The sequence below is a fragment of the Melozone crissalis genome, unplaced genomic scaffold (assembly GCF_028551555.1).
Source record: "Melozone crissalis strain CALT ecotype California unplaced genomic scaffold, PUWL_Pcris_2 ptg000280l_1, whole genome shotgun sequence".
In the NCBI taxonomy this organism is placed as follows: Eukaryota; Metazoa; Chordata; class Aves; order Passeriformes; family Passerellidae; genus Melozone; species Melozone crissalis.
Window position 1 is genome coordinate 118,647 of NW_026536034.1, and position 20,822 is coordinate 139,468.

General features: G+C 39.5%; 1 protein-coding gene across 1 annotated transcript in view; it reads right to left on the minus strand.

The window, feature by feature from the left end:
- The window catches only part of LOC128949760 (type II inositol 3,4-bisphosphate 4-phosphatase-like), an 88,316-nt gene that overhangs the window by 42,535 nt on the left and 24,959 nt on the right, over positions 1-20,822 (minus strand). Inside the window, exons 5-7 of the mRNA XM_054294619.1 lie at positions 10,760-10,937; positions 5,837-6,049; positions 1,068-1,212 (exon numbers count right to left, since the gene is read on the minus strand). Of these exons, the coding sequence (XP_054150594.1) occupies positions 1,068-1,212; positions 5,837-6,049; positions 10,760-10,937 (536 nt within the window). The remainder of the gene's footprint in view (positions 1-1,067; positions 1,213-5,836; positions 6,050-10,759; positions 10,938-20,822) is intronic.

The following is a 20,822-nucleotide window of genomic DNA, read 5'->3' on the forward strand; positions in this document are numbered from 1 at the left end:
GTTACAGCTGCATTAAAAATCAATACTACAACCAGAATTCACAGATCTCACCAGTACTACACAAATGACATAAAACTTTAAAAGTGATTTTAATTCTTGTTGTGTAAGAAATAAATTACAAGTGAGTACTGATAACTTTAAAAGTCTTTATATAAAATGATGTCATTAAATTCCGTGGAGAACATGTAAGGGAAGACACAGGATAAAATGCACAATGAAAAAAAAGAAAATTGAAACTATACAAAACTGTACAAAATAAAGCAGTTGTGTTGGTTTGTTGTTTTGTATGGGGAGTTGATTTATTTAGCCAAAGAGTGGCACAAAGGTTGGCTCTGATGTCCTTCCATTAGGACTACTACCACCATCACTAAGGATCTGTTTCATTTATTGCAACACACTTTCAGACTAGAAAATCCCATTAGACTTATTAAGCAGATATAATCTATGCATCAAGAATGCAAACATGAATCATAGGAGAAGATCAGAAGAAGATCAGAAGATGAGAAGGAGAAGATCAGAAGGTGACAAGGACCCTTGTCACAAAATTTTCTTTACATCATCCCACTGAATTATTCCATTTGACCTTTTGACACAGGCTGACAGGTATATCCAGGTAAACATGAATTTTATCAAATCAGAAAATAAAAATCAGTATATCACCTCAGAAAAGCAGAAGCATTTGCAGGAGAATGACACTGATTCAGAATGTTCACCTTTCCTTACAAATTTTCTATGGGGTAAGACACAGTCCAATTTTTTTTTTCCTCAAAATACTACACGCAAGTAAAATCTAGAGTAAATTAAATTACATCAGCCTACAAAAAGAAAAGACTCTAGTTTCAAAAGGTTTACACTCTAGCACAAACAACTGCACATGGCAAGCAGTCTGAGCACACATTAAAGCTGTACTTTGATAAATAACCTCCCACAAATGTGTAAACCTTGCCATTAGCACTCTCATCAAAGATACTATGGAGTCTTCTCTAGATGACTTTTCTGTAGCTGTGCAAATTTTTCTTTACTCTTGTCAATGACTAAAAAAAAAAAAATTAGGGGAGGTTGCTTACCGCCTGTATGCAACACCTTGCAATCTTCTGCTGAAGGCTCATTTTCACCCTCTTTGATGTTGCTGATGTTGTCCTTTTCAAGCAGCCTGTCCACCATGGCAATAAGGCAGTTCAAACTCTTTGCCACGTTGGCCCAGACCCTGTCCTGAAAAGACCAGAATTATCACTGCATGTTACTGCAGAAAAAAAACCAAAAAGGGACAATAGTAAGTTATTCATGATGTTAGCATACGACTGCTCCTCTCATCCTTCAGCCTATTACCAACCTGAGCCTTTTTCATGGAGATTCTCTTGCAGCGTAAATGAACCCAAACTTTTATGGTTTTAGACACTGTGCACAAGCGCTTCAAACTCGACATAATGCAGACAAAGTTTCAGGTCTAATAGCAAGGAACTGAGCAGCTTGTCTATTTAAATGATACCTTAAGAGTACAGACACACTCAAAGCTTGACAAATGAAACCTTGTGTGGGCCAGTTTTGTCACAGTGTTTAATAACCTCTTTTTGATAATTTAACATATCCTGTATTTTATCACATCAGTTACTCTGCTGAAGAAAATGTTAATTCAAGGACTAAAATGAGAAACTTGCTGTCATGGCATATTTATTAGCTAACACAATTTCAGTTTTGTTCCTCACCTCTCACACAAACTGCAACCGTCACACTTAACTGAGTTTACAATAGGAGAATTAGGGAAGTAATAGAGAGGTACAAAAAGTTCTGTACAAGCAGAGAGGAAAAGAAATCATGTGGAGCATAAGAAAGAGCTGTTATGGATAATCAAAGCTTTTGCACCCACTTTTGCAGCACTGAATAAGAAGGAAGAAACCAAGCCATACAAGTAATGAGGCTGTTCACAAGACAAGCAATCAGACTAAAACCAAACCATAACAAACCCACAGAAACCACCCTTCCCTCTCCAAGTATATGTTTCAATGCTGAGTCATTCTGAAAGTATTGCAGAGCAACCAGAGTTTGCTTGAGGGTTAAAAATGGGAATTTAACATCACTGCTTTGTTTTGTATTTTACAGAGCCAGAAGCATTATGTATTTGTCAGGTCTTCAGGCAGAAAAATGAAGTTGCAAAAATACCAAGAGAGAAGGTTAAAGAAAACTGAGAACTCAGAGAAATAGCATAGTTCCGTTTAAATGGCAACCCTTGGATTTTGAGTGGAGGCAAATCTAGAGCCACTGCTAAGGCAAACATTTAAATCTAATGTCACTTTTCAACTATATGCCTCGCTTCAGCCTGACTAGAGGGATCTTATCTTATGCCCTGCTCCCTCCTCCTGAGGACACAAAAGACTGAGGGCAGGTATAGATTCCTTCAAAAGTTTCCTCCTCTATGCACTTCAAGCAATCCTGAAAAAACATTTACAATATGTGTGAAACTACTGATTTTTACCGCCCACAAGCATAATTCTGGGGAGAAGGATTCTATGAAGAATCCTCCAGAGTATAAGAGAGCTTTCAGTCACTGAAGTTGCTGAGGAATATGCAAGTGAGGTTGCTCAGAGAAGTTGGAGCAATCTAATTTCCCTTTTCTTTTGTGTGATGGGGGAACTTAATTCCTGCACAAAAAAAGCATTAAGCTCTTAAAGAGCATCTGGAGTTATTGCACAAGCAACACAAATATGAGCCCTTGTTTCACATCGGAAAGAGCACTTTTTTCAAACCAACTATTAACCCAGCATTGAGATGATTTCTATACAATATTCCCACAAACGTTCCCTGAGGGTTTAGAAGCGAAATTCATAAACATCTGTTGACAGAAAGCTCACTCTTATTATCATGTATCTGGCTTTTTTATATACAAGCAACTGAGAGGGAGCAAGGGCCTGTTTCACAGCCCCTTTTCTCCACACAGGAGGCTCCTGGGATTGTGGGCAGATAGAAAATGTAGAGGCATCTATTTATCATTCATTGAGATGTTATTCTGTCTGCACCAAAGGCAGTCACGTTTATCTAAGAAGGCTGTTGAAATTCTGCAGTTTGGCAGGAACAATTTTCAAGTAAAACTGCAGTTTCCCATCACTGAAAATCAAGTGGCTTCTATGATTCTCCATGAGAAGAAATTAATCCGTTTCTTTGTTGGAGAATTTTGCTCAGACATGGCTTGAAGGAAAAAAGGCCATGAAAATATACAGCTGATTGAAAAGTAAAAGGCAGCTGTAAACAGCAAAGTTCTCAGGCTTGTTTTTAATAACAAGTAAATACCTTGTCCTTGGGTAGTGATGGGAAAGCAGTGACAAACATGGAGGCCTTGAGAACAGTTAATAACAGGATGAGAAACACAAGTTTTGGTCTCAATAACAAACCACAGGTATTGAAAACAAGAGGAGGGGTTGCTCTGTAATCTGTAGCCAATGATGAGCTCGGGTTTTGCAATATGTATGAACTTAATTAACACGGTTATAAAAATGTGCATGTTGGATCAATAAATTGGAGTTCGATGCTGATCAATTAAGATGGGCCGTCTCCCTTCACTTCGTCACTTCTTATTGTCATCTTTTACTACTTCCAGAATATTTTCCTGTAGCCTAGCACTGACCTTTCATCTTCTTAAGCAGATGAAAAGATGGAAAGGCAGGCCTTGGCATCAGTGAAAGCTGGGCACCTCTCCTAGGACAATTAAAAATGAGCCTGTAAAATAATTCTCTTTCATTCATCCAACTGAAAAAATTGTAATTAAGTTCCATCTGATCAGAAAGTATCATTAAAAACTAAGACACCTTCCTCATTTCAGAGAGCAGGAATGGACACTCCTTTCTGTCACTGCACCTGACTGGATGTCTTCCTTCTAAACACTGCCAGCCAGTGGAGTCCCAGAGGCTGTTTCTGTTTTTAAAGGATTCTCAGCCTTTCCGAATTCACCACAGAGCTCCTCAGTCACTTCTTGTCCCTCCATACACACCACTTCAGCTGTGTGCTTTGCTTGTGCCATGTATGGCACAGCATCTGCACGTCCAAGCACTCTGAAGATGCTGTGTCGCCTTCATTTCAGTGGATATTCAGATAATTCCTTAAGGCCTTTTTGAGCTCTGCTCAGAGATTAACACCCTCGTGGGCTGCTTCAAGGGTCAGCTTAAAGAGTTGTTTAAGGATGTAGATTTCAGGCAAAACTAAAGTTCCAACTGCAAAATGTAACACTAGTACTTATAATAGTACTTATAACACTTAGTACTGATAATAGTGAGGAAAAAACCTACAACAGCAAAGGAGGATAGAGCATTGTGCATACAAAGCAACATATATTAAAGTTTTTCCCTTTATAGTTGTGTTTCACAGTGGATTAAGTGTTTTTTCAAATTTTACATGCCTTTATTCTTTCTCTTTCCATCGTGCTAATCACAATTTGATTATTAAAACTCATATCACCTCTACTGACAGAAATAACTGAAAAGTTTAACCATTCAAATCCAGAAAAAATCACAAAATTTCTCCAAAATTTATACTGTCTCAAGTTTGACAATGACTCTGACTCAGCTCAATTCAGAAAACAGTGAAAGATACATTTAATTTGAATCAAGATTACTAATTCAGCAGAAAAAAATGAATGCTGTTTAAAATGACCCACTTATGCAGTTTAATAGGTGAGGACCAAGCACCTGGCAGCTTTTAGTTATGAATTACAGCAAAGCTATCTTCTCTTCAGAGATGCTGAACTGCAGTACTAAATTAAAATGCAGCTTTCACAAATGCCACTTTTTCCAGTGCAAAATTTATCTCTTTTACAAAAACTATTGTGTTATTTATATCTCTAAATGTTTCAACAGCTAAAAACAAACATTTTGGCTTTAGTTCAAGCAAAGAGCACCATTCCAGCCCCTCAGGTTGTTGAGAAAACAAGAAAAAGTGAATTAAAGGCTCTAAAACTGGAGGACAAATGAAATAATGAGTTATTTATTGTTTAAATCTCACGAATACTTAATGCATGGGGCTGGAAATAATTGCCTTTCTTCTAGAAGAAATATATTCTTCTTCCTTTATTTTTGGTGTGGAAAAAATTACAGGTTAGGTGGAATACCATAGCTCACACAAGTTATTAATTATTTACAATAGAGATGAATATGCTGACATCCTTTACGTCTATGAGAATACAGTGATGAACTCAAAGCATGAGCCTGGACTGAATAAAAATAGCTTGAGTACGTATGAAATAAAGTAACAGACCTATTAAAGAAGACATCCACCAAAATAATTGATTTATAACATTTCAGCCATATAAATAATACATATCTTTGAAAGATATGCTAAGAATGTTAAAATCCAAACACTGTATTTAATTCTTTTACAGAACCTCAGACAGTTTCTAAGAACAGAGTCTAGGGGCAATGGGCTGAGGGTTAATTCAGTGTATTTAAAATGATTACAGCCTGAGGGCTGGAGAGGGGTGTTGCAGGGGGTGGGGAAGAAAAAAACCATTTCCCTGTGAACAGCATATACTGTTCCAGTCCTTAAATCTGCCCAACTAGCAAAACCAACCCAAGTAAGAACAAAGACTATTCTTGTGTCTGGGCAAGAATACACTCAACACCTTCACTGTTCTATGCACAACTAGGCAGTCTCAGAGCAGCACACTGTACTTAGGCAAAGCCTTGCAATTTAGCTTCAAAATCTGCATATCTGCGATGCATCTGAGAAGCACAATTTTACAGTTTTGCACCCCTTTGCCCCCTGCAACGGCATGTGACAAGGACACTGAGGGCTTGAGGTGGCTTATGCTAATTTGTAGGGTTTCACTGGCCAAGGGTTTCTGTCCACTTACCCACTCCTCCTCATCATACTCAGAATGATGGGGTATGGAGTCCTGCCTTTTGACGTGAGCAGGATGGTCCTGGTGCTGTGCATCAGCCCCTTCCTCTGCACTGCTCCTGGGCACAGCTGGTTTCTTGAGCACACAGCCAGGCCGGGCCGTGTACAGCGCTAGAAGGGCACTTCTCACCAGCTGGTCCTTGAACGTGTGCACAAATAACTCCGTCTAGGGAAAAAACCAAACCAATGGAAAGGTTAGAGCAAAGAATGTGGTATGGCAGCAAAGCTGTGTAACACTGAATTATCCTTAGGCAGAGCGGCTATTTGTTTCAGGCCTGCCTGGGAGGCAGAAAACAAAGTAGGCCAACAAATAATGAGGAAAATTTCAAGAGTTTTAGAGATCACATTCTACAATCCCAGTGTTCTAAGCACTAACACAGGAGCACATTATCTGTCAGAGATCACAATCTTTTCACATTTTATTTGAATTCCAAATTTCACCTCAGAGGCAAGCCTCAACAAGAACCACTTCCAAGAGTAACCAACCACAGCACGATGATTTCTGAATAAGTGTAAGATAAAACACAATTAACCAGTTCAATAATCTCTCTAAATAAAACCCACCACTCTACAATGCTGAAATAGCAGTATCTGCAAAAGCAGTATTTCCACAGATAAATTTTACTACTGGTAGGTGTCAACCCAGATATCATGGTAGGTGACACCTGATTTCAAGCTTGATTTTTTTGTATATTTTAAAGAAAGGAAACTCTGAAGTTGTCTTCTCGGGTCTTCTGAAGATGCTATTCAATCTCTGCATCATTTTTCTATGTTGACTGTTACAGCTGGCATTTTACCGTATTTTTTAAATCCTTCAACCTCCCTGCATTATTCATCTCCCTTCCACCTCAACAAGGAAAGTATGCCTTTGTGCAGACAATCTTAATTAAACAGGGATGTGGGAAGGTATGTAGATAAGAGTCAGAGGATCCAGCCTCAACCAGCAGGAAATGCCAAAAATGAGGGCTGCCCAGCCAAGCTCTCTTCAGCCCTTATGTGCTGCTTATGCAAAAACTGGAGGGAAAAGTAGCCAAAAAAACCCCAAAACAAACAAGTGCCAAGTGCCAGCACCTCCCTGGAACTCCTGAGAATATTCCTGGAAGTCTTTTCTCCCAGTTTCTGCATTTCTTATCCTATCCCTTTCTTCATACTACCTGGTCATCTTTTGCACCCACTCCTACTCAACTTCTTTTTCTTGCCTTCCTGTCTCAAGACCCTCTCAAAAGTTTACAGATATTTAAGACAGAAAGGCTCTAAAAAATTAATGGTTTTCTTAAGGCTCCAGCTGCTAGGTGAGGTACTTAAATGAGAAGTTTCTGCCTTTCCCATTTTCATTATGTTTACCAAAAAAATGCTTTCTGAATTGTTTCACATGGACGGGCTGAAAATTTTACTCCAAATAAATCTCTACAGTTCTAAAAATAAGAACTGCAGGCACATCTAAGAAAAATTATTGATTTTTTAAAACCAAAATCAGACCTGACTTGGGATTCTTTAGACTTGGCAACGCTACTCATCTCCCTGGCGATATTACCAGACCCATTCCTTCTCCTCATTACCAACTTGGTGCCTGAGGGAAAGGCCATTTTTTAACAGTTTTCTCAGGACTGTCTCCTCGTTGTCCTGAATTGCTCTGCAGGACAATTGCAGTTTTCTACATTTCCAACCCAGATGGTGCATGCCTGGAGAATGACTTAGTCTCTGGGGAATAGTGCTATCACACCCCACCATTCTTTGCCTTACCATGGCACAATGAGATTTGAGGGGTTGTGTGGTAACAGCAAAGCTCCTCTTCAACACTTCTACAGTTCCATAGCAAGAGAGTTGAAACTCCATTACTTGTCTACCCTTAAAAACAGCAATATCATGGTTTTGCTGAGGTTTAATATCTACCTTCCCCACAATGTCTGTTTGAGAAAATTTCACGTTTCTGGTTCAGAATAACTCTCAAAAAAACTTTACATTTCAAAAAATTAGGAGAATTGGATAGCTTGATGTAAATAATGCCCACTAGGACTGCAAAGTTTAAGTAATATAATTGAATAGAAATATTTTATAGGGAAATTTAGTTTTTAAAAGAAAATCAGTACAGAAGTGCGACTCCATTTTTCATGCAGCAACTCAAATAATTCTGTAATTAAATTCCATTCAGAGATCCCATTGGTTTTACAGCAGTCTATGTTTTAACTTCACTTTCTAACAGCTCAGTACAGCTAAATTTGCAGAACATCACTATTTATGAAACTGCACTGAAATCACAAAACCAGTCTATACAAAGAAATAAAAACTCTGCAAATTCTTTCAGATACTCTACTAAAGAGTATTCCTGCAAACAAAGATAGGCATAGCTGGAAAATTAATTTATCAAGCCTGCTGCAAGCTGCAAATGCTGATACACTTGTCGATAGCTAAAGGCTTCCTTAATCAACTAACAAAAAGGAATGATAAAAGGTTAGTCTCAGGAAAACACTACAGGAAACTGTAAATTATATATGGAGATGCTTAACAGGAGAAAATAAGCTCCTTTTAAGAAGCAGCAGTGGAATTATTTGATTTCATTTTCCACTTTCAATCCATGCAGCCAGTCCTTCCATTTCCAACATGAACACTTTAATGTAATTCACATTATTGATAATTCAGATTTACTCACTGCTACCTAATAATTATAGAAAGAATTCTTATATATACCAAGTGATATGTTTTTTAATAAACTTGCAGAATTTAATCACCAGGCAAATAATTTTTATGGCTTCAAACAGATGTTTACTTTCTAAATATCTATCCAGTTAAAACATCAGAGCATTTATTTTTTACATACAAAAAGTGCAGGAAAGATGGAATAGCAAAGCACTACATATGCCTCAGGAGCACAAGCAGATATCATGTCATTATACTCAGCAGAGCATGTGCTACTCTGTGTTAAATGCAAGCAGGAACACTCTGGTAGTCTTGGTTCTCCAGTACTGTACCAGACTATACAGACAGAATATTTCAAGACAGCAATATAAGGCTTTGAATTAACCATGAGGGATCTAATTTCAGTATTGTGTGGGTTCACTGAGTTTAGGGCTTTGAAATTGTATTTCTCTTTCCTGAAGCTGTTTCTTGGTCTCTCTTCCCCATCTCTCCTCCCCTCTTTACAAGCAGCTGTCCCAGCACACTTGCTTCCTCAGCAATCCACCCTATTTCTCTATTGTCCACCTTTTCCTAGGAGTGCATTTGGTAATAGACAGGGAAGCAGGTATTGAACCACTCCTGCTGCAGTTGTTCAGACAACTGGATTTGTCTCTTCCAAGCAAAAGGTGGAGGCTAGACAGACATCCAAGGAGTACATGGGGTGAGACTCCTTCTTCTGGGAACCTGAGCTCATGCACTAACAGCAATTTAATCCTGGTCCTGAAAAGCTGATATGAACACACTCAACTAAGCCACCAGCTATAAATGTAAAATACCTAAGGCTTTAGCAAACTGAATGAATTGTCTTTTTTGTCCCCTTTTTATAGCCAGAGTCTCTAGCGAGCCATGGTTCAAGCAGTACTTTAGTACCATGGCTCCTGCCTCTGAAATCATCCCCTCCTCCTGTCCAGAGGCCAATGGCAGAGAAAATGCACATTGCTCAGCAACCACCCCTTGGATCTTCAGAACAAACCCTTCTTTGCCTGATTGGCTTTGCCTGTGCATACAGATTTCTTTGAACTAACCTCTAACAGAGCAGCTTCACTCTTCTATGCACAGCTAAAAATGCCCTCCTGCATCCAGAGGTACACCATAATCACTACAGTCCCCCTCCTTAAATTCCTCTGTTTCATTTCCAGGCTGAATTCTGCCTTCTTCCATCACCCCTGACGCTCAGAGCGACTCCACATTCTCAGAGCGAGTGTGGATTCACACATCTGCCGCTGAGAGCGATGTTCCTCTCCCTAGTGCTCTTCTGGAATGCCTTCCCAGCAAGTGGCCAAGCTCAATATCAATATTTGAAACCCTCCTATGGCACGAGGAGCTGCTGGGGTAATGGTGCTCAACAGACCAACAGGGCTGTCACTTCCCAATAGCTGAAGATGCATGGAAATGGTTACTGATCGTGTTATTGAGCCATACTGGGATCATACTGCTGAAGGGATGGCCCGTGGAGAAATGGGAAACTCTTCACAAGCTCTCGGGTCACAGGGTTCATATTGTTATTCATATAAGGGCTCATATTTTTATAGGGTAACATATGCTGGGAAGCACTACAGGCTTCAGCTAATCTCCATTATCAGTCTGTGAGACCAGCGGCGAACATTATCTTCTCTAATTTAGAACTAAAGGAACTAAAATGAGGAAGAGGTTACAGCTACAGACAGATATAATAGGAAAAAGAGAAATAAACTTTGAGATCTCCTAGAGCAAATTTCCCAGCTTCTCCTTCCAGGCTGCATCACCATTTCTGATCATGCTGTTATTCTAAACCTTATACACCAACCTGGCTTGAACTACCTCCCATAACCAGCAGCTTGAAATATCATAGAAAGAGAATGAAAAAAAAAGACTTCTCATACTACAAAATTATTTATAATTGTTGATATTTTCATAAACTCCAGTATGTAGCCACTAGAGGATGAAGAAGCTACATGAAATTAAATTAATTACACTTTTTAATAAAGCAATCTTTATAGATTTCATTAATTTTCTATACGGAAGGCCTACAGAAATGCTAAATAACATTATTTTTCTAATAACAACATTTTGATGCTTATTTTAGCTGAGTTTATTTAACATTTCCTGATGCTGTGAAAGTCAAATGATGCAGAAACCCCCCCCCCCCCCCCCTTCCTCCCCAGCAGTTAGAGAGACTTGGTTACTCCATTTTCCATTGCAGTGAGGATTTGAATCTTACTTTTTCTGAAAGCATCTTTAAAGAGTTCTTCAAGCTGTCTGGAGAACGCTGGCTTGCAGAACTGAGCAGCAGGTCTGCATGGCTTGATATGAGAGGCTGCAGATGACTGATGTTGCTGCAAACTTCTTTTGCCTTGGCTGTGTTTTCAGGTGAATAGTAAATACACTGGTATCCAGTGCTGTGATAACAGAGAGTCACATCATGTCAAATTCATTTCTGCCATTAACGGCAATGCTTATGGTGCTAAAAATCTTACCACTACTTTTGCAAAAAAAAAAAAAGCCAGATGCCTGAACTTCACAGACACCACTGATCCTGCATTTAAGGGTAAAAACAAACCTTTCCTTGAACAGTAAAAGCATAAACGGCATGAAACAGCCCACCACCACATGCTCCAAGTAATACAGTGCAAAATTCCTTTGAGTGGGTGATCTGAACATAAACCCCCATGTTTTTATGTGTTTCTTTTAAACACTGTAATTCTAGAGACAGAAAATATTTGACAAAGTCAGGTAATAATATCAAAGAGTAAGGCTCCTTATTCTTCCAACTGAGCTCCCCAAAAGAGAATTGACTGCCTCACCGAGTCTTTCCAAGTGGGCCATTAATGTTGAATTGATCAGTGGCCCACACTGTGTTTTGATTGGCCTCAGTGATGTCCAGGAAGAGACGATAAACAGAGTTATCTCCAATAAAGAACAGGCATCTGATTTGCAAGAAGAGACCCAGCAATGGGTGCGGAAGTGAATTACTTCAAAACCACACAAATGCACACTGCAAACTTCCTACTGTCCACTGTTCAAACTACTGCAATTATTTTGCAGGACTTCTCCTATCCCTCTTTCTTCTTTTCCTCCCTACAAATTATGCAATATCCTCTTACACCACTGTTCTCAAACACCACTTCAGACAGCATGCACACACCCACTGGCTCTTGCCTGCAGCCCACAGCTCCTCACCTGAACCTCTGGTACGTAACCCTTCCTTTTATAAAGCCCTGGTTTAGTCTTTCAGAGAAACTAACCAAAATCTTCTGCAGCTTCAGATTAAAACAGGAAAAAAAGAACCCAAGCCCCTCCTGGCACATCACCAATGCCAGAGGAATGTACATGCTACTCCCAGCTGGTACTGTTTGTATCTCCCTTCTCTCCTTTTTGTCTGAAGTATTTCAGTCCCTTCAGCCATTTCACCACTTTCTTTCTTTCTTAATTTGGCATACCAAGACCAAATACTGACACTTGTTCAATCCTCTGAACTTTATGCATTCGCTTTCATTTCAGTCTTTGTCCAGATCTCTTCCCTACCCCCAGTTCCCCTTTGTGCCTTTTATTGAGTGAATTCTAGTTCCTTCTCTTTAGTTTTCTACAAATTAGAAACTAAATCTTGATCAGTCCCTTCCAATTCAGCATTTTCTATGATTCTGGCAAATAAGGATAGCTTCAAGCAGTTTTAAAATGAAGGCTCTTGCTTACATATTTTGCTGAAGTATACTCTCAATACCCAATTCTAATTTTCTATTCCCCAATATCCATTCTATTTTTCTGTCTTTCACCAGTGTCTTCATTCCTAGATACAATTCTTTGTAGAAGCAATCAGGATTAATGGCATATAGCTGCCATTACTACCAGCCACATCTAAATTACGACGCATCTCCAACTTACATGAGCTACTCATGTCTACTAGACCCATGTCTAGTAGAAGTCATAATTCTGAGTATTTCAGCAAAGTGAATAATATAAACTGTCCCTCCTAATGAATTAGGAAAAACAAGCAAACCTCTGTCCCTCTGAGTAATCAAGAAACTGCCACAGTTCTGCCTTTGAGGTGGAGAGCCTGTTAGTGAGATGACTTCCAGAGTCAGATCTGGCACTACATCCACTGGAACCCTCAAGCAGCAGGCTCAGTGGATAGGGCAGGGACAAAGAGCAACAGTCTATGTTAATTGCAGTGAAGACATAGTCTTAAAAGTCTTGACACTTCTCTAATTCCCCATCAGGCTTTTCCCTCCCTTTATCAAAAAGTCCTTTTTGCAGGCTGAATCTGGCTAATGCTGTTATCAAGTTCACTCCTTTCTGGGATTTCCCTCAGTCTTTAAATCCTAGATAGTTTTCACTGATCTCCCACAGCTCTAGGCTTCACTGAATATTGCAGCAGAAAAGCTACAGACACCACTTGTAAGAAAGAGGGCAGTGACACCAAAGGTGTGGGCAGTTCTCATTGCAATTAAGTAAATCATAGCTTTTAAGTAAAGGAATTAGTGAAGAGAGAATGACTCTTCAGAATGAAGTGCACTACCAGACTGGTAATTATTTGGACAATTTAAACATTTTCAGAACCCTAGAAAGCACGACACAACTTCAAATATTTAGTTCCTCTCATAATTTGAGAGCAACTTTCTCAATCCCCCTAGAAGAATGTGTAATTATTTTTCAGAAACAACACGTTTGAAGTTTCTAACTGTTGTGTTCACACTGCTGCATGTATGACTAGCTGAGGTTTTCTGTGGCCTTAGCCTTCACAAACAGATATTCCCACTCACAAGTAAGCGACATTCCCTCCTCTGCAGCTACTTTTAAAGCTTACTGCTGCATGCAGCTCTGGTATGTAAGCACTGTTAGGCAGAAGAGAAACTTTTCACAGGTGTCCTAAGGCACAAACTGCACGAAACTTCTGCATTAGGGTAAAGGCCGCATGGGTAGGTCCAGTGCAGAATAGCAGCAGCATAATGAAAACATACCTCTCATATGTAAATTATGACTCGGGTACCTTTTGAAAACTGTATTATAATGCTTTCTGGGAAAAGTTTGAAAGCTTTCACTAAGCATATAAAACCACACTTGACCATTTCCATATATTGTCGCCATCATTAACCATAACCACATGACTGTCAGCGGTCATTTCAGTCCTAAACTTGCTTTATGGACATTCTTCAGATCACATAGCAGAAACTTTTCACTTAAAAGAAAAGCCTTTCTTGCTCTCATTTCAGGTCCTATTTTTTTTTTATAATGTGCCTTTTATAAAAATTGGATATGACATTCCTGATGGTAATAAATGAGAGAAGAATTGCAAAGCCACTGCATTTTTGTAAATATTATTATACAGGACTTTCCCTTTGTGTCTGCACAAAGATTGATATTCTGTGTAATAGAAAAGACGCCAGAACTATCTTCGCATACACATTTTCCACATTCTTCTGCTTGATAAACTTTCACAAAACATATGTCTCAGTCTTGTTTTTGTTTTGCAACTGCAAATGCTACCAGATAACTGTTTCTCTTTGTCTGCAAATTCCACAAGTCTAAGACTGCGCAAGAAATATATTGCAATATGCTGACACTGTTGAATATTTTGATAAACTGCTCTAATAATCAGACTGAAGGTCAAAAACACGCAAGGCAATTCTGTCACATCTAGACAGCTGCTAGGATTGGCTGAGAACTAGTCTCTTCCCACGTCCTGCATTAGGTCTTCAGCTCAGTTAGCCTAGAGAAAACGGCTGCTGAATCTGCATTTTTCCTGTTCGTTCTGTATTCTGACTGATATCGCAAGGTGTCACTTCTTCCTTCAACAAAATCTTCAGAAAATCTAGCCCCATCATAAAACAGGAAATTCAAATTGCAGAAGGTGCCCCGGGGGACACAAGGTGTCCTCAAAACACCTTTATCCAGCAAAATAAACAGGTGCATGCAAAGTAGCACTGTTGTCGCCAGAGTGAAATAAATTTGTCCATTATAAGATTGAGAATGTAGTAAGAAATGGTTCATTTTCTGAAAGGTGAGCACTGTGAGAACTGTAATGCTACTTTATATCATATAACTTTAAAGGATTATGTCTATTATATTATTTATATCTAGCGGCTTCAGTTATAAATTTTTATGATAAAAACCCACAAATCACTATTGCAACTGCATTAATCAGATAGTAAAGGAGAAAATACTTTAAGAAGTGTCTTCAGACATTTTCTTCAACAGAAAACATGTACTTTCTAGGCCCTCATATGATGGGGATGAGGCTGCCCATACCAGTTTGCTGACAGCAGAATATTAACACCGAGTTTCTCGATGCGTCTTATGTGATCAACATGATGTATGTCGGGGGATGGGTAGATATAAGTCCAATTGTGTCAGGAACCCACGTCTTAAAAAAGGAACCCACTAGGCCGCGGCAAAATATCCAAATATGGATAACATTGTAAACAGACCAGTGAAGAGATTTTTTGATTTTATTTCCAGCACATCAGTCTCATAATACAAGAAGGAGACATGACAGCTCACTGATCCACCCCAAAAAAATCTCCCCCAAGAGGGCTCATACAGCAATACATAAAATCATCTCAATCTAGAATTCAGCCAATCACACACAGAAAACACATATTGACAAGCATTCTATCCAATCCCACAAAGTATACGTAATCGTAGCTAAAACAAAGACTGGTTCATAAGAGACAATGAACAGAGCTCTATTCATGCTAACCTTCTAAAGATATACATTAAATAACCTTGTTGCCATCCTAAAACCAATTCTACAGAGATCTATTGTTATTTGTCACGTCTACTGCTTGGGAAACTTTTCTGCTTGTATGGGAAACTTTTCTGCTTACATTTGCAATGCTAACAAAACTTCAGTCTGAGGCCTATACCTTTTTTAACCATTTCCTAAAAACCCTCTAACCTTATGGATTCCAACATTTCCCCCTCTCTGTTAAACACAGAAACTTTCATTTTCTTGTCGCTTACTACTTGCGTTTCATAGCTCTATTGCAAAATTTCTGCTTATTATCTGTTGAAGACCTATTTTGACTAAACTGAAGTATTGCTATATTACGGCACAGCAACTTAATGCTGTGAAAACCTAATTCTTGAAAGAGGTATGATTCACGTTCGGCAACAGTCACAAGTTATCGTTCAAAAAACTCTGGTCAATTCCAAGGCCTTAATTCAAAACCTTCGTTCATGTCAATACCTTCATCTACTGCTTTCGTAAGATTTCGTACACTCTCCGTGCTTCTACTTCCTAATTCTCCTGCTTGAATGACAAAAACTTCTCGGACTGTTTTGTTCATCATTCGCCGAACACAACAGAGTAAACAAGGCACCACTATCAATATCAGTATTAAAACACCTAATACGTAAAGACCTATCTTGCAAAGTTGCCTTAGCCAAGGTGCAAAATTCCAATTTTGAAACAAATCATCCAACCAAGAACCTCCATCTTCTTTAATTTGGGCTGTCAGATCCTTTAATTTTTGAATGCTTTTGTGAATGGATTCAGAATGATCAGACAAATTCATACAACACAATCCTTCAAATTCCTCACAACCATGTCCTTGCGCCAGTAAAAGAAAATCAATGGCTGCTCTGTTTTGAAGAGTAGCATGTCTAATACTATCAACATCGGTCAACATATCACTGATTGCGGAGGATGTGGCATTAGCTTGTTTGCTCAGCCAACATCCAACTCGATCTAATTGTCTCAATGCCACTGCTGAAGCCAATTGTGGTAAAAATATACCTGCTGAAACCCTTCTGGCGGCATTCCAAGGCATAAAATCACTCTGACAGTTCTCATCATAATGAGGAACAGCTCTCGTTCTCCTTTGTTTCTTTTTCATCACTGCTTTGGCAGTGGGAGCAATTATGGTGAGCATACCAATGCTACAAGGGCCACCTTCAAGGTGAGCTGGAATGCCTTGCCAAGCTCTGTCTCCACAGATGAACCAATACCCTTTCGGCAATTGCCGTGGATATTGATCCGTCTCCGGAAACACATCCCAACTGTTTGAAACATTACACCAAAAACTCAAATTTTTATATGCAAAATAATGAGGGGTAACACTGAACTTTGGGGGATCACCTTTTCGCCAGGCACGAGTCATGAAAGTAAAACAAAAATCCATGGTCAAAGAACCAAGGATTTCCAATTCTTGAGATTCAGATGCTGCCCTAAGGAGTTTTTTGGACCAAATGTTCCAATTGAAGGAAGGACTGTTTCCATTGTCAATTCCACCTGGTTTACCATTAGATTGTTTTTTGATCAAAGGCAACTCTTTCACTGGCACACCAACCAGACAGGTTGAAAAAGGCTTTTCTGGTTCCGAATTAGACAGACATATAGTATCCGATCTAGCAGCCTTGGCTAAGGTCACCCAAACATTCGTTTTCGGTTGATCCACAGGCAGATCTGCACGACAAAAAACAATTAAAATCAAGCAAAACAAGTATACCATTTGATTTTTCCCCATCTCTTTCAAGAACTAAGTTTTGGCAAAATTCTTTCTATGCAAAAACAACAACCTAAGTTTTCAGCCAAATATTAATTTTGTAAAGCAAACATTCAGCATTCAATTAGTATACTCATGAATAACATTGGCACAAAATCAGAGTTCATGGGTTCCACCGATGCACAAAGAACGTCAGGCACAAGAGGCGTCAGGCGAGACCCAGGATCCTTCGATTCGGTTCACGTCTGCGTACTTGCTTCCTCGGTTCTGGATTCGACAACAGGTTCTGAAGTGCGATATGGTTTGACGTTTTTGGCAGGAACCCACTTAATTCCAGCACCTGTGGAGATAGAAGCATACCCTTTCCCCAAATTATTAATCAAAATGGACCTTCACTTGAAAAACGTACAGAGCCTTACTCAGTCTCATCTGTGGGGTGCTCTCCGTTCCCCCTCTCTGTTGATCTAATATGTGTTTTAGGGTTTGATGTGTTCTTTCAATGATTGCTTGGCTTGTGGGAGAGTGGGGAATACCAGAAATGTGTCGAACACACCACTCATTTAAAAATGTGGCCAATTTTTGAGATATGTATGCAGGACCGTTGTCAGTTTTTACTTCTTGGGGTACGCCCAATGAAGCAAAAGCTTGCAGGAAATGATGACAGGCATGGCTGCCAGTTTCACCTGTGTGAAGGGAAGCGAAAACTGCACCAGAGAATGTGTCTATGGAAACATGAATACCCTAATGTGAGAAACAAAATATGGATTAGTTCAGGGAATTTTGCAAAGTTGTAAAAAGACATGAAAGCCAACGATGTAAAGTTTCATTACTAACATCTTTTAAAATTGAACATTAACATTAGCAACATAAGCAAAATCTGTGACCAAATTAAGAGGTTGAGGGAAAAGCTGAAAACTCAAACCACAGTCAAAGTCCAGTGATGAGGCTATCTTCTTTGAAGAGTTGATGGTCTTTTTTTGAAGAATTGATGTCTCAGTCTTGAATCTTTGTTGTATCCTTGGAGTTTAGTTGTAGAAATGTCAAGTCCAGCCTTTTGAATTTCAGCAACAACACAGTCTCGAGTTTCTTCCAACTCTTCCTGTGTAGAAGCTGTGATGAGAAGGTCATCCATATAGTGTAGAATCATGGATCTTGGAAACTTCTGACGAGCAGGATGCAAAGCTTGGGCAACGAAATGTTGACAAATCACAGGCGAATTTTTCATTCCTTGTGGAAGCGATTTCCAGTGGTATCTTCGAACGGGTTCACTTCGGTTGATGACGGGGACTGAAAAAGCAAATCTTGGAGCGTCATCAGGGTGAAGTGGAATGTGGAAAAAACAGTCCTTTAAATCAATTACAACGAGAGGCCAATGCCTTGGGATCATGGGCAAAGAAGGAAGTCCAGGTTGAAGAGGGCCCATGTCTTCAATTACTTCATTGATTTTCCTCAGGTCATGTAGCAACCTCCAGGAATTAGATGTCTTCTTGTGGATGATGAAAACTGGAGAGTTCCAGGGACTGTTCGTGGGAGTGATGTGATCTTGCTGTAATTGTTCTTTTACCAGTTTGTTAAGAATGTTCAACTTTGTTTCCGTCAAAGGCCATTGATCGACCCACACAGGATGATCAGTTTTCCAGGTGAGCTTCAGAGTAGCAGGTTTCGATGAAGCTTTCATTACAGGCCCACTTCCAATCTTGCTCCCCATTGGGACAGGACGTCTCTCCCCCAAACGGTGAGAGGCTTCTGAACAACAAAAGGACGCACCGTAGCAGTCTTTCCTTCAGGACCTGTAATGTCAATCATGGATGCACTTTGCATACACACAGTAGCACCTCCAATCCCTGAAAGAGAACCTGAAGGAGCTACTAATCCCCAGTCATTGGGCCAAAACATGTGAGAAATCACAGTGACATCTGCACCAGTATCAGGCATTCCTGTAACATGAATTGTTCTACCACAGTGAGTCAGACTACAAGTTAATTGTGGACGGTCACGATTCAAACATTGCACCCAGAAAACCTCTGGATCTGAGATGTTGGGAGACCCATTTTCAGATGTCAGAAATGCAATAGCAATAGGTGTTTTTGGTGGAATTAACACAGGAACATCAAATGCAAGAGCTAAAATCATCAGCTCCTCATTATGATTTACTGAAACAATAGTAGGAAAGATTGACAGTCCCAGTAATTTGTTATTTGCTTTGCCCAAAATTAAAAAATCTTGTCCTTGTTGACAAGAATTGATCAGCCCAGTGGGAATATTCACCCAGCAAAAATTATTTAAAAGATGAATTAGTTTTGAGGAACACAATTCCACCCTTGTGTTTGGAATTGCTGAGCTGGGATCATTCGAGGTTGTGCTGGTTGAGAGACAAATGGCTGACGTGTCATCATCACTTGGTCTGAGATCTGATTGCCAGTGGGTGCCACCATTTGTGTCTGAGCGCGGTGGAACGCGCTGTTTCTGAAGTTTAAAGACAGGGGGTTGCCATTGATATCAAATAGTGAGTGACAGAATTTAGCAAGATGCCTTCCTTTTCGGCATCGAGGGCAAATAGAAATTTGATTTGATGTCCCACGACAATCCTTTTTAAGGTGTCCTAATTTACCACAACCAAAGCAGACAGGCTTTTTATTAGAATCTACTTTTACAGCATTAACAGAATTTTCCCAATGTTTTTCTAAAAGCTTTTCAATTTTATCCATTCGTTGTGTCAAATTGTGTTCCAGTGTTTTTTCCAAAGCATTGACCTGTGAATTTACAGCATTTTGTGAACCCACAAGTCTACTGCAAGCTGTTAGCATCTGTGTAATTGTTGGAGGCTGATCAGGCAAAGCTAAAATAATTTTTCTACATTCATTATTAGCATTTACAGAAGCAAGATTTTGAATGATATAAGAGCGGGCTTGTTCATCTGGACATTGCCTTTCAACTGCTTGAGTTAATCTATCCAAAAAGGAACCATAAGATTCAGTTTCACCTTGTCTGATCAGTGGATAAGAATTCAAGTGTGAGCCAGCAGGCTCAAGTGAAAGCAAGGCCTTTCTAGCAGCATCCTTAATGTCTGTTAACACAGGCCGAGGCAGTTCAGCTGCTTGATTTTCAGGCCTATTGTAAGGTGAATCACCAGCTAATTGAGCAACATCTAGATTAGCATAATCAGTATTTGCATATCCTTCAACCAACTTGTTAAGTAGTTTTTTCCATTGTATTTCCCATAGTAGGTACTGTGAATTGGTTAAGATCAGAGAAGCCACATTCCTGCAATCAGCAGGAACTAAATCATAAGAGTTAAAAGTATTTTTCAACACACTGTTAAAATAGGAAGAAGAGAATCCACTCTCTTTCAAAGCCTGTCGCAACTCCTTTATATCATGATGATCAAGTCTTTCATATTTTGGATTTCTATCATTTCTTCCATATTTTACTGGTAAAGCAAGATATTGTTCCCTTAAATCCGAATCTTTTTCTAGTTTCCGATTAATGTATGACCAATCAGGTAAATTCAATGGAAAATCAAAATTGTCACTTCGATCAATGACAGATTGACCTTTACTTCTAACCAATACATTTTCTGATTCTGAAAAATCACTAAATCCAAACCTTTCAGGCACTCTGGTCACTTCCAAATTCCTGACAGGGACACTGTACTCTTGTCCAGGAATTCTGTCAACTCCGGGAACTCGGCCAGTTCTGGGAACTCGGCCAGTTCTGGGAACTCGGCCATAAAAGGCAGGGGTGGACTCCCGCAAACAACACGCCTCCTCCGAAGCCCGGCCCAAAGGGGCCGGGAGGGTGGACTCCCACAAACAACACGCCTCCTCTGAAGCCCGACCC